At 42.6% G+C, this 15,045-nt stretch overlaps 1 protein-coding gene across 2 annotated transcripts in view; it reads left to right on the top strand.

Moving 5' to 3' along the window:
- LOC140394529 (uncharacterized) overlaps positions 1 to 15,045 on the top strand; it is a 46,448-nt gene that overhangs the window by 17,423 nt on the left and 13,980 nt on the right. Inside the window, exons 2-4 of one of the 2 annotated variants that reach the window (XM_072481886.1) lie at positions 7,801 to 8,923; positions 9,135 to 9,218; positions 13,805 to 13,897. In XM_072481886.1, coding sequence (XP_072337987.1) covers positions 7,802 to 8,923; positions 9,135 to 9,218; positions 13,805 to 13,897 — 1,299 coding nt within the window. In that variant the 5' untranslated portion in view covers position 7,801. The remainder of the gene's footprint in view (positions 1 to 7,800; positions 8,924 to 9,134; positions 9,219 to 13,804; positions 13,898 to 15,045) is intronic. The other variant, XM_072481887.1, reaches the window with a different exon arrangement.

Here is a 15,045-nt window from a genome sequence, read left to right as displayed (position 1 = left end):
GACACGGGGAGAACTTGCAGACTCCGCACAGACAGTGACCCAGGTGAATCGAACCTGGGACCCTGGAGCTGCGAAGCAACTGTGCTAACCACTGTGCTACCATACTGCCCTGATACCTGTGAGCGATGTGGGAAGGGCTCCGTAAGTCATGTTCACATGTTTTGGTCCTGTCACAAAACTGGAACATTTTTGGAGCTGCAAGCGGAAGCGGGGTCAGATGTCTTAGCCTTCGCCTTGTTGATCGCTTGAAGGCGGGTTTTGTTGGGGTGGAGGTCAGCCTGTCCACCCTGCGCCTCGGTGTGGCGGGGGGGGACGGATTTACTGGAGTTGAGCCGAGAGAAGATGAAGTTTGAATTGAGGGTGGGGGGAAGGAAGGGTTCTATAATTGTTGGGGGTTGTTTATTATACATTTTCGGAAATTGGTTACCGTTGACTGTTGAGGGGTGGGGCCTGGGGGGGGGGGTGTTGTCCTGTTTGTTTGATGGTTTGGGATTGTTTGGGTGTTGTATTGTGAAATTGTTGAAAGTTTGTTGAATAAAAATACTTTTTTAAAAAGAAAAGAGTGGAGGGTATTTCCCAAGTTGTCAGGGTATACTCTGCTGGAGCAATTGCCTCTTGCAGACAAGCCTGGAAAGGGCAGGATTGGAGACATATATGGGTTACTTGGGGGGCATGGGGGGGGGGGGGTGCAAGTGGGAGGAAGAGCTGGGGGAGGTGTTATGGGCCAGGGTTTAGAGAACCCCAAAGTGTATCATGGAGTTCACCTGACCCACAACTTTTAATAGATTGTGGTATGGGGGGGGGCACACGGCCCACTCTACAGGTGTGGGACAGCAGAAATGGAAAAGTATTTTTTTTAAAGCAAAACAATGTTTATTCTATGAACTCAAGTTAACCTTTTTAAAACATAGTGAACATCTTAGCAACCATTAATTCAAATACAACCCCCAAAGAATACAACACTACGTAATCCTTAAGCTGTCCTTTGAACATCCATAAGACTTAAAGAACTTTTAACAGAAGCACATCAGGTTAAAGTCACTAAGAGCATTTATTAGTTTTAAATCACCAAAGGATCAATTTACAGTCTTTAGATAACAGAGAGAGAGAGACTAGTACCCCTTCTGGCTGTGACTGCAGCTATCCAGCTCTGAAAACGAAACTAAAACACACCCTGCAGCAAACAGCCTAATACGAAAGTAAAAAGCTGACAGACAGCCCAGCTCCACCCACACTCTGACACCACTGATAAACACCCATTTCTTAAAGGTACATTTCTTAAACACCCATTTCTTAAAGGTACTCTCACATGATAGAAGGAAATAGATTGGGGTCTGTGGTGCGAAGCTATGCGTAGGGCGAATGCTATTTCTTGTGCGCGGATGAGCCTGATCCAGTTTAAGACTGTGCGCAGAGTGCACGTGATTCGGGCACGACTGAGCGGGTTCTTTCGTGGGGGAGAGTTGACGTGTGTGAAATGTGTGGGCGAGGGCCAGCGAACCATGTGCACATGTTCTGGGGATGTGAGAAGCTGGCAAGGTATTGGGAAGCGATGTTTGGGACATTATCCAAAATTATAGGGGTAAAGGACATGCCAGACCCAATGGTGGTGATCTTTGGGTTCAAGGAGGAGAGAAAAAGGCCGATATTTTGGCTTTTGCTTCTCTAATTGCCCTGTGAATTTGCTTATCTGTCAAGAGGTTGGACAACTTCCTGAATCCCTTCTCACATTCAGTGCAGGTGAATGGTCTCTCATAGTGTGACTTCCCAAGTTGCCTGTTAATTCGTATTTACCTCCTAAATTCTCGTGTTATCGTTGATAGTATTTACTGTTTGCTTTGTTGACTCGTGTCGTAAAAATTCTTCTGTTAGTTTAAAACAGTGGAATCTTGTTGCTTTATTCTCTTAGGAAACTCCTGGCATTTCAATTTCTGTTTAATTTAAACAAAAGTTACTGGTCCCTAACAATTCTTGGATGAGCCAAATAATTCTTTCCATCTCCAGCCAAATAATTATTTCCATCTCAAAAAATATATTTTTCTTTTGATCTGTTTTTGATATGAAATGTGTTCCTCACCAAATGATTTTCATCCCTCTCCATCTTTGCTCAATGAGCCTTTTGTGAAGCCAATTCAGGAATTCAAGTCCAAAGACTTATTTGCTCATCAAGACAAAGCATTTGCATGGAAATCTTCCTGCATGAAGGAGACATATTAAGGGGAATGAATGAATTCTTGCTGTCCGTCATTTCTTATCAGGGGTCACTTTATAAAGTAAATCTGGAATAAACTCTTCACATCTTTGACGGTATCAACTTCACTCAGTTGGTTTCTTTAAGTCTGTGTTATAAGGCATGTTCAAGCTCCACTCTAGGGTTTAACCACACAAAGTAGATTGACATTTCAGCGCAGTAACCCCTGCGGAAATTCCGTATTAGCAGAGATGTGAGTCTTTGAGAAAATATACTGAGGCCCCATCTGCCTGTTTTTGCAGGTATTAAAGATTTCACTATATTGCTTGAAAACAGGAGGTTCACCCAGTGGGGAGTTGCCGTTTTGAGCGATCTTGTCCCTTCTCCCTCAGCCTCATCACTGATACTCCAGTCGGGTTTATATCCTGCTCCTTTACAATGAGGTAACTGAAGATCCAGCACCTTGGCCAGATCAGCTTGCTGTTCGATTGGAGTCCAGATTGTCAGGAGGATATAGATAGACTGCAAAATTGGGCGGAGAAATGGCAGATGGAATTTAACCCGGACAAATGCAAGGTGATGCATTTTGGTAGATCCAATTCAGATGGGAGCTATAAAATAAATGGCAGAACCATCAAGAGCATAGAGACACAGAGAGATCTGGGCGAGCAGGTCCACAGATCCTTAAAAGTAGCAGCAGGTGAAAAAGAAAGCATATGGCATGCTTGCCTTATCGGACGAGGCATCGATTATAAAAGCTTGCAAATGATGTTACAGTTATATAGAACGTTGGGTAGGCCACATTTGGAATACTGTATCTAATTCTGGTCACCGCACGACCAGAAGGACGTGGAGGCTTTGGAGAGAGTACAGAAAAGGTTTACCAGGATGTTGCCTGATATGGAGGATATTAATTGAATAAATTGAGATTGTTCTCCCTAGAAAGATGGAGGCTGAGGGGCAGCCTGATAGAAGTTTCTAAAATTATTAGGGGTATAGATAGGGTGAACAGTTTGGAGGCTTTTTCCCAGGGCGGAAATGACAATTACAAGGGGGCACAAGTTCAAAGTGAGGGGGAAAGGTTCAGTGGAGATGTGCGGGGGATGTTTTTTACACAGAGGGTGGTTGTAGCCTGGAATGCGCTGCCAAATGAGGTGGTTGAGGCTGATACGTTAGCGACCTTTAAGACTTATCTGGATAGTCACATGAACAGACTGGGTATAGAAGGATACAGGCAGTCTAGATAGGACACGTGATCGGTGCGGACTTGGAGGGCCTAAGGACCTGTTCCTGTGCTGTATTGTTCTTTGATCAAAAGGCCAAATCAAAATTAGGCTTTCCAGTTCTCTCTGATATACATCTTTGTTTCTTGAGGCATAAATACACTGCCCTGTTGTTAACCTTTCCCTGTTAGAATATGCAATAATTAATAACATTCAGAAAATATAATTAACCATGCCGTCTTAAAAACCAACCAGTAATTTACATCATTGAACTTGTATTGGAATGGAAAGTTTTAATCATCAGTGCTCTCTGGGAAATTCCTTGTTTATTTTTATTTGAAATAAAGTTGTGGTCTTTTAAACTACTGTAAGTTTTCTGTAAGACCTCAGAACAGAAATCAATGTAACAGCTCTGCACTGACTCAATACTTGTTTAGCATCAAATTACCATTGCTCAGATTGCTGACTCCATGTTTCACTAAAGCCAGCAGGAGAAAAATGCTTATCTTTGTGTTCCCTGTTTAACGCCATCCTGCCCAACATGGGATAATCAACCATACATGTGCAGAACAGAATAGAGCTGATGTGGAGAGGAGGTGAGGAAATTAGGTCTGTGTATAGGTTGCCTCATTCTATTTTCATGAGCGATTTTCATCCAGATTTGCATGATGGTTTGAGGGATTGTATGAAATTAATGATTTGACCTGTAATCCAGCTGTACGAGGCATCTATCGTGAAAAGCATCTACAGTTGTTCATTTGGCAGATTGTTGTGTATACTGTATTTAAATTTAGGTGCATGAAAGGGAAGAGAGTCGCTAAGGTGAATGTTGGCCCCATTGGAAAATGAAACTGGTGAGGTAATTGTGGGGAACAAAGAAATGGCAGAGATGCTAAATCAATACTTTTCCTCAGTTTTCACGGTGGAGGACCCTAATACCATTCCTATAGGAACAGGCATTTCAGAGGTAATAGAAAGGGTGGAACTTGGAACAATCTGCATCAATAGAGAAACGGTGCTCAACAAACTCTTGGGATTGAGGGCAAAGTCCCCAAGGCCTGATGGCCGACATCCTAAATTGGCAAAGATAGTGGCAGCAGAGATAGTAGATCCATTGGTTAGAATATTCTAAAATTCCATGGACACAGGAAAGGTTCCAGTGGATTGGAAGAAATGCTAACATACCACCCTTATTCAAAAAGGGAGGGAGGCAGAATGTGGGAAATTACAGACCATTTAGTTTAACATCTGTTATCAAGGTCGTAATATCAGGATATTTGGAAAACCATCAACGTCAGCATGGTTTTATGAAGGGTAAATCAGGTTTGACTAATTTGCTTGAGTTCTTCGAAGATGTAACAAGCAAAGTGGATAATGGGAATCCTGTAGATGTAGTATACCTGGACTTCTGGAAGGCGTTTGATAAGGTGCTGCATAGAAGGTTAATTCACAAGGTGAGATCACGTGGGATAAGGGGTCATTTATTATCTTGTATAGAAGACTGGCTGACGGACAGGAGACAGAGAGTCGGGATAAATGGGTCTTTTTCTGGATGACAATATGTAACTAGTGGGGGTGCCACAGGGTTTGGTCCCTGGGCCCCAGCTATTTACAATCTATATAAACGACTTGGATACACGGATAGAAGGTTCTATAGCCAAATTTGCAGATGACAAAAAAATAGGTGGAATAGTACGATGCAATGAGGAAATAAGAACTTTACAAATGGATATAGATAGGTTAGAGAGTGGGCCAAAATTTGGCAGATGGAGTTTAATGTGGATACGTGTGAGGTCATGCATTTTGGTTGAAAAAATGGAAAGGCAACTTATTATCTAAATTTGTGGAGCTCCGGTGCAGAGGGATCTGGGAGTCCTCATGCATTAGTCACAGAAAACAAGCATGCAGGTGCAGCAGATAATAAGGAAAGCAAATGGAATGTTGGCATTTATAGCAAAAGGAATTGAGTATAAAGGTAAGGAAGTGTTGTTTCAATTATACACGGCATTGGTAAGACCGCAACTGGAGTATTGCGCACAGTGTTGGTCCCCTTATTGAGGAAAGATGTAGTGGGATTGGAGGCAGTTCAGAGGAGACTCACTAGATGGATTCCAGAGATGAGGAGTTTGTCGTATGAAGAGAGATTGAACAGTTTAGGCCTTTTAGAAGAATGAGGGGAGATCTAATCGAGGAATACAAGATGCTAAAAGGTATGGAAAAAGTAGACATGGAGCAGATGCTTCCTCTTGTGGGGCATTGTAAAATGAGATGTCATAATCGTAGAATAAGAGGTAGCAAATTTCAAACAGATTTGAGGAGAATCTACTTCTCCCAAAGGGTTGTGAATCTGTGGAATTCGCTACCCCAGAGTGTGGTGGATGCAGGGACAGTGATAGGTCATGTGTTCTGGGAGGAGATGCTCTGGCTGATTTTGCAATCCAGCTCTTGGTCTGTAACATTGTAGGTAACAGAAGAGGAACATGTCAGAACATTGTCTCTTCCCCCAATACATACTCAAACCTCGTTTGAAATTAACTAACTCAATCTGCTTCCACTGCACGTCCAGGCACTATTTTCCAGATTGTGGCAATTCATTACATTTTTTTTTAAAGCTTCATTTTCCCCCCAATAATCTGAAGTCTGTGTCCTCTGGTTACTAACCCTGCTGCAAGTGGAAACAGTTCCTCCCTAAATACCCTGCCAAAACCCTTAGTTAACCTTCTCTGCCCTAAGATGAACAATCCCAACTTCTCTGGTATCTACATCAAAGTGATTCTTCATCATTAGTATCATATTGGCAAATCTCCGAAGTTCTCAAAGGCCTTGACATCCTTCCTGAAGTGTGACACCCACGGTTGCACATATTACTGTAGCTGAGGCTTGACCGGCGATTTATAAAGTTTTGCCATAACTTCCTTACTTTTGTACTCTCCCCAAGGATCCTGTATGCGTTTTATTAGCAGCTTTTTAAACTTGTTCTGCCATCTTCAAAGATTTATGTGTACGAGGCCCCAGGTTTCTCCCTTTCCTCACTTTAATATTGAACTGCCACTCATTTTTCCATCCAAAATATAACACTTTATACAATGTTCAAATAATTTAATGAAAGGACATGAGGGTTTTAGAACAACAAATAAGAAAGAACAATACAGCACTGGAACAGGCCCTTCGGTCCTCCAAGCCTGTGCCGATCATGATGCCCTAACTAAAAAAAAACTTCTGTCCTTACTCTGTCCGTATCCCTCTATTTCCTCCCTATTCATGGACCCATCCGGATGCCTCTGAAATGTTGCGAATATGCCTGCTTCCACCACATCCTCCGGCAGCGCGTTCCAGGCACCCACCACTCTCTGTGTGGAAAAACATACCCTGCACATCTCCCTTAAACTTTCCCCCTATCACCTTGAACCTGTGCCCCCTTGTAATTGACACTTCCACCCTTGGAAAAAGTCTCTGACTATCCACCCTGTCCAGGACTCTCATAATTTTGTAGACCTCTAGCAGGTCTCCCCTCAGCCTCCATCTTTCCAGTGAAAACAACCCTAGTTTATTCAACCTCTCCTCATACCCAACACCCTGGAGACCAGACAACATCCTGGTGAACCTTATTTGCACTCTCTCCAAAGCTTCCACGCCCTTCTGATAATGTGGTGACCAGAACTGCACGCAATAATCCAAAACATGGCCTAACCAAGGTTTTATATCGCTGCAACATGATTTCCCAGCTCCTGTACTCAATGTCCCGGCTGATGAAGTCAAGCATGCCATATGCCTTCTTAATCATCTTAGCCACCTGTGTTGCATCTTTTAGGGAACCGTGGACCTGCACGCCCAGATCCCTCCGTATGTTAATGTTCCTAAGGGTCCCGCCATTTGGAACATTAATCACCAGATTTCTTTTTTTATTATTGCATAGCTAATAATGCAAGATACAAAACATTTTATTAAATGCAAAGAATGAAGGGATTAAATACAAAGAATGAAGGGATTTAACTTCCTGGTGCCTTAGTTACATCTAATGAAATCATATTGGTGACTGTTTCATGTATTTCCGACAAGTACAATCTGTTAATCTGTAAAGGCAGCTAGGAAAAGGTTAGATCAATCTTTTCTGGAAAATAGTGAAAGGAATTTTAATGACGTGAGTATTGTTAATAATCTAAAAACTACTATGTTGTTTACAATATCCGCTGTTCAGTGAGCAAAATGCATATGTGTCATTGGAAAGCCTGGAGGTTCAAGTCTCTTACAAGTTATATAAAGAATATAAGAATGAGATACATGCTTTTATCTAAAATGATCAAGTTGTCCATGAACACGAGTTAATTTGTTTAGCTAATTTATGTTGATTAAATATATGGTGTAATATATTTTCCCCTTTTTTAGAATGTTCAAAAATGAAATTGAAACAATTCAATCAAAATCAGTGAAGAGTAAAAAGCAAATTGAAATAAACATCATTGTCAACCAGAACAAAGAATATGAGGAAAAAAATAAGTTTGAAAGAGAAAAGAAGAAAAGGAGAAAGACTGAGACGAAGAATATTCTAATAGAAGCCAATGATATTGATGTGGGCAGTGATCCAAAGAGATCTAAAAAAAAGAAAAGCAAATCGAGAAAGTCCAGCACGAGAGATGAAGAAGACCCCAAGATTGAGAAGCAAATGACAAAGAAGAGTCGCCGGGAAAGTAAAATTGGTGAGGACAAATGTGATGGTTCGAAAAAGAAAAGAAAAAAGAACTTGAAGCCAGATGATCATTCTGACCCTCAAAATATCTCTGAGCAGTGTCTGAGAAAAAGGTGTGAGGATGATCCAAACAAAGCTCCAGACAAAAGCAAGCATAACAAGAAGAAAAAGAAAAAAAACAAAGATGCTGATATGGAAGAAGGATTAACTAAAAGTATTAAGACTTCAAATGGGACTGCAGACAAACTGGGTAAAACAATCAAAGTGTCTTGTGTTGCTGAAGCCAAAAGTGTGAAGAAGAGGAAAAAAAAGAAACGGTCTCATTCCGTAGACACATCTGAAGATGAAAAACCAAGGAAGAAACGGAAACGTGACAGAAATATTGATGAACCTGACGCCGGGAATGACAAGTTCAAAGTAACAGACTCGAGGAAGCAAAAAGATGGACAAATGCTGGACACTGTGAGCAATAATACAGACAAAACACACAAAAAAAAGAGAAAGAAAGAAAAGGTACGCACTCAGCAACCAGTTGAGAAGAGGGTAAAAGGAGTGGAGCAAATGGGAAGTGACACGGAATTTATCACAAAGTCCAGCAAGAAAAGGAAAAGATTTATTGAAGCTGAAGGGGAAGAAATTGAAACATTGGACAGGGAGAGGCTGACGTCGGACAAAACAAACAATGTTTGTAAATTGCAGAATTCCCCAGCGACTCCGAAAGGCAGAAAGCAGAAGGCAGCATTCAATGCTGAAAAATCTGTAGGAACTGAAAAGAAGATTAAAAGGAAAAAGAAAGACTCATCTGGGATGCATGTTTGTAAAGTAAACCATCATTTTAATGTTTACAACTATAGTATATTACATTAAATGACAGTAGATTTAAAGCATTTAATGTTGAGCAGTGCGGCAGTGATGCTCTTGAGCATCAGTCCTGCTGGTTGGAAACCGATTAACAAGCATTTGTTTATTTCAATGTCGAATTCTATATACATAATTACAATAAGTGTAATGTAACTGAGTTTTCTTTTCTCAGGTGAAAGAGGAATTTCCCGACAATGGGGATTTGCTGATTATGTCTGAAAAGAAAGGCAATTTATTTGAAGTGACAATAGACAAGGTACAGAAATACATTGACCACCTCGTTTCGAACAGGGACAGGCTGTCCAACTGGACTGCATAGTCCTTTGTAATACTTTAGCTGCCTAGGATTCAGCTCCTGTCCATTATAAACCCCAACCAAGATGGGTAGAGTCCAAGGAAGATAACTTTTTAATTAGAGAAAGATCAGAGAAAGAAGCTGGCTTTTTGATTGCCCTGTATACTCGAGTAATAATCTTTATTATTGTCACAAGTTTCACAGAATTTACAGTGCAGAAGGAGGCCATTCGGCCCATCGAGTCTGCACCGGCTCTTGGAAAGAGCAACCTACCCAAGGTCAACACCTCCACCCTATCCCCATAACCCAGTAACCCCACCCAACACTAAGGGCAATTCTGGACACTAAGGGCAATTTATCATGGCCAATCCACCTAACCCGCACATCTTTGGACTGTGGGAGGAAACCGGAGCACCCGGAGGAAACCCACGCACACACGGGGAGGATGTGCAGACTCCGCACAGACAATGACCCAAGCCGGAATCGAACCTGGGACCCTGGAGCTGTGAAGCAATTGTGCTATACACAATGCTACCGTGCTGCCTGTAAAGTAGGCTTCCATTAACACTGCAATGAAGTTACTGTGAAAAGCTCCTTTTTAATTGATCCTGTGTGAAATCGGCCCGATTTCTCCCCCCCCCCCCCCCCAACCAGAACATCCTAACTCTACTTATTATCCACTTGCCGTTGCAATGAATTTTGCTTTTTTCTTCTGTGTAACTACATCCTTATGATGAGAATCATAGAATTTGCAGTGCAGAAGGAGGCCATTCGGCCCATCGAGTCTGCACCGGCGCTTGAATATGGGCACCCTACCTAAGCCCACACTATCCCAGTAACCCTACCTAACCTTTATTTTGGACACTAAGGGCAATTTAGCATGGCCAATCCACCTAACCTGCACATCTTTGGACTGTGGGAGGAAACTGGAGCACCCAGAGGAAACCCACGCAGATATCGGGTCAGGTGGCTGGGGGCAGGAATGAGGAGAAATGGGAAAGTTTGACATTCAAAGTGCAAACTCCGCACAGACAGTGACCCAAGCTGGGAACCTGGGACTCTGGAGCTGTGAAGCAACTGTGCTAACCACTGTACTACCGTGCCCCTGCCCCCCAGAATTTATAGTGCAGAAGAAAGCCATTTGGCCCATTGGGTCTGCAACGGCCCTTTGAAAGAGCACCCTACTTAGTCCCACACCTCCATCCTATCCCCGTAATCTCACCTCACCTTTTTTGGACAAGGGCAATTTATTATGGCCAATCCACCTAACCACATCTTTGGACTGTGGGAGGAAACCGGAGCATCCGGAGGAAACCCACACAGACATGGGGTCAGGTGAGCGGGTGCAGGAATGTGGAGAAATGGGAAGGTTTGACATTCATGTAGTTTCTTGCATGTTCTTGGAGTCCCAAAGCAATTTTGAAGTGTAATTACTGTTTTAGGTAACCAATTTGTGTGCAGGAATTCTGCAAAACTTAATTGAGATAAATGAGCAGAAACCCTGCTTTTGAGAGATTAAAGTTGGACAGAATAGCAGAAAGCTCTCCAATCTTCAAAGTGCCGTTGTAAGAGGAATGTTTGAGGACTCTGGGTCTGTACTCGTTGGAGTTTAGAAGGATGAGGTGGGATCTTATTGAAACTTACAGGATACTGCGAGGCTTGGATAGAGTGGACGTGGAGAGGATGTTTCCACTTGTAGGAAAAACTAGAAGCAGAGGACACCATCTCAGACTAAAGGGACGATCCTTTAAAACAGAGATGAGGAGGAATTTCTTCAGCCAGAGGGTGGTGAATCTGTGGAACTCTTGCCGCAGAAGGGTGTGGAGGCCAATTCACTGAGTGTCTTTAAGACAGAGATAGATAGGTTCTTGATTAATAAGGGGATCAGGGGTTATGGGGCGAAGGCAGGAGAATGGGGATGAGAAAAATATCAGCCATGATTGAATGGCGGAGCAGACTCGATGGGCCGAATAGCTTAATTCTGTTCCTATGTCTTATGGTATCATTTATATTCACCCATCTGTGTGGACAGAGCATTACTTTTATCCCTTCCGCCTAGATTCTGTCCATGAACCTATACCCATGTGATTGGCAAATGCTACCACTGTGCTAATGCTGGCACTTCAATGAATAGTTTCACCTGCCAAAGAGACACCTTTTGGTCTTGTTCCATCGAGTAGTTCTGTTGGTACGAATGCGGTTGTTAATATTGGCCTGTATATTTTCAGGTTTTTATTCTCTTTGGTCATGTTACTTACCAAATGCATGGGAAATATTTGTTCAAAGTGCTTTGATATTTTAATCTGCAAAGTGGTACAAATTGATCTATCACAAAAGAATGAAAATAATTTCTAAGATGTAATGAACTTAATTGAATTGAGCCGTTAATCTTTCCCTTCCTGTCACTCAGTAATTTGAAAAGAAACTTTTGAGGGCGGAGGGGGTGAATTTAACCGGCCCTACCCGACAGGAACTGGACAGCGGCACGGTTATAATCGCCTCTCTCACCCATGACCACATTGTTACCAGTTGCCACCATATCCACACTTTACATGTTACCATCGGACATGGGCAGCTGCCTCAAACACATTCAAACTGGAATCCTCTGATGTCATTAAGATATGATTTTATCTAGAAAAATGGTCATTCCTGCCCAGCACTCACGCCTGAATAACCACTGCAAGGATTTAAAGGCAGTCCCCCTTGCTGCTTTGTTTTGGATGGGGGGACAAGAGCAGAAACCTGAACAAGGAGGTTGGAAGTTGTTCATGGACACCAAGGTGCTCCTAGGAAATCACATCTAGGTCACAGGACCAATAAGCCTCAGGCAGAGATTTTGACCCCAAAAGGGGAAAGACCAATGAAGGGAAGTTTGTGGCAAATTATCAGCCCCCCTCCAGCAACAGACTGGGAGAGTCGTGGGATCAGCTCTCCGGAAAGACTACAAAGTCCACCAGATTACAGCCCTCACCCCTCACCAGGGCCACAGTTGAAGCAGGAGACTGCCCTGTGAAGGGGCCTATCAGCTGTGGCCATTCTTAATTTATAGTGGATGAAAGGCACCTGAATTCTGGAGGTCTCTCTCTCTCTCTTCCCCCCTCCCCCCCCCCCCCCCCTCCTCCCCCCCCCCACCCCCAAGCCCCACGGGTGTGCGTGTTCTCACTCACTCTATCACCGTGCGCTGGTCCATCACTCTTGCCTACAACTTCAGATTGCTGCTCCCTCTCCAGCTTCGAGAGCTTGTCTACGGTATTTAATTGGGTGTTGAATGTGCCATTTATCCACCAATTGGCCAAGTCTGGGACAATTGCTGTTTGCTAACAGTTGCTGACCCAGTACGGAGATCTGGACCCCAATTTGACCTGTAAAGGAACAGAGCTTCTCCTGTTACACTATTGCTGATCTCTAACCTTCTGGATCAAGACTTGTGCCAGTGGAACATCATTTTTCAATTATCTGAATCTTTCTTATTTTCCTTTCATTGAAGAAATATTTCCGCTTTCCTCCAGCCCACACCTTGTGGCAAGAAGTTTGTAGGAAAACTGATGTCCTTCAAATTTGTGACAGTATCTCTGAATTTTGTTTCATTTGGAAAATATCTTTTTATATATTACATCCAAACTCGATAGAGGTTCTCCAAATCATGAGTGGTCTGGACAGAATAGATGGGGAGAAACCGTTCTCAATAGTGAAATGATGGAGAATGAGAGGGCACAGATATAAATTAATTGGGCAGCACGGTAGCACAGGTGGATAGCACTGTGGCTTCACAGCGCCAGGGTCCCAGGTTCGATTCCCCGCTGGGTCACTGTCTGTGCTGAGTCTGCACGTTGTCTGCGTGGGTTTCCTCCGGGTGCTCCGGTTTCCTCCCACAGTCCAAAGACGTGCAGGTTAGGTGGATTGGCCATGCTAAATTGCACTTAGTGACCAAAAAGGTTAGGAGGAGTTATTGGGTTACGGGGATAGGGTCGAAGTGAGGGCTTAAGTGGGTCGGTGCAGACTCGATGGGCCGAATGGCCTCCTTCTGCACTGTATGTTCTAGGCAAGAGAAGCAAAAGCGATATGAGGAAAATCTTTTTTATGTTTTTTATGTTTAAGGCCAGAAATGTGCTGCCTGAGAGTGGTGGGGACAGGTTTAATCGAAGCATTCGGGAGGGAATTGGAAAAGGAAGAATGTGTGGGATTGGGGGTGGGGGGGGGGGGAGGGGGGTTGGCGTGAAGGAAAGTCAAGTTTCTCATTCAGTGAGCTGGTGCAAACATGATGGGCCGAATTGCCTGGTGCTGAAACAATTCTGTGATGAATGCTGCAATTGATTAAATTAAATTACAGGTCGGCTTATGGATTAACAATTCCAAAAAAGAACATGAGATATGTAATCTTTGCAGCCTGCACTATTTTGCACAGTAATTTCTAAAGCACCTGTAACATAAATGTCTGGGTTTATTACCACTGAACTAATTTTGTGACCTAACTTTGCACACATGAATAATGAATATCATTCAATATTAAACTACATATACTTTGTTTTAAATTTTATTTACTTTAGGCGAGGCGACAAGCTTTGCAAGAAGAAATTGACAGAGTATCTGGCAAAACTGGTACTTTGGAAACTAAAGTTTCCCCAGAAATCAAATCAAGAGTAAGTAAAGACATGGATCACGTTTATGTCGAGTAGCAGAGATCCTCGTGGAAATCAGCATGGCTGAGTATTAATGATTGATTGATGAGCTGCAAAATCCTATTTTAATATTTAACTTTAGATGATCAAATTGATTGAAGAAGCTTTCAAAAGACGCTCAGGTTCTGCAGCTATGTTTTTGAAAGTTTACAGTAAACCTTTACTCGCCTGTTATTGGTTATTTATTCGAATGAATCACAAATGCTGATAAATAAGGACAGAGTTTTATATGTTTTAATGTATGTTGCAATTACTGTGCATTTTTAAATTCATTCGCCAGGTCATGTAATGGTAAAATTATGTTTGGCTTTTTAAGAATCAAAGTTTTAATTAAATTAGCTATAGCAAATGTTATCTTGCAAATTGAGAAATGCTCACAGGTTTGAAGTGTGGTCCAAAAATAACTAACATCAAGTTGCTGACTTCCCTTTTAAGATCACCAATAAGCTGTTGGCCATGTGAAGTTAATGTGGGCAATGAGCAGGGGAATTTGACCTCCTTCACAGTGGCTACAAGGTCAACAAGGTGGTTGTGTCTCGGATACATCCGAGGCCAGAGTCTGTTTTAGGCTTTGGCCTAATTTGAATGCTGCCCACAGCTGTGGATATCAGACAACTCAAACAATTGTGGGAGTCTGGGAAATCATCCAACTCTGAAGATACTGTAACAGCAGCGCGGAAGGATAGACTGGTCAGATCCTTTGAAATTCACCCCAGCTCCTCCTGGACACACAGTGAGCACACGCCAGAGTCTTTTTGAAGATGTAGTTACAGGGATTGGGTCATTTACCACCACCACTCAGTGCAAAAATGCGAGATCTGTGACCGAGCCTATACTTTGCCCCATTTCTCACACCATTGGGTAACAAACTTCAGGCTCCAGGTTCATTTATCAATCTCGGCCTGAAAATTAACAATTGATCCAACACCATTTGCAGTTTTCAGAAGAGGATTCCAAAGTTCCACCACTCTTGTGTTTAAGAGAGATTCCTAATTTCACTTAAAAAGGATCTGGCTCAAAGTTTTTAGACCATCTCCCCAGCCATAGATTCCCCAACCTTATCTGCTCCCCTTAATGCTTCGAAAACTTCAACTGGATCATCCGTTAAC

This window comes from Scyliorhinus torazame, chromosome 17, assembly GCF_047496885.1.
Source record: "Scyliorhinus torazame isolate Kashiwa2021f chromosome 17, sScyTor2.1, whole genome shotgun sequence".
NCBI classification, from domain to species: domain Eukaryota; kingdom Metazoa; phylum Chordata; class Chondrichthyes; order Carcharhiniformes; family Scyliorhinidae; genus Scyliorhinus; species Scyliorhinus torazame.
The sequence above is the reverse complement of the archived record's forward strand: the minus strand, read 5'-3'. Positions and strand labels throughout refer to the sequence as shown.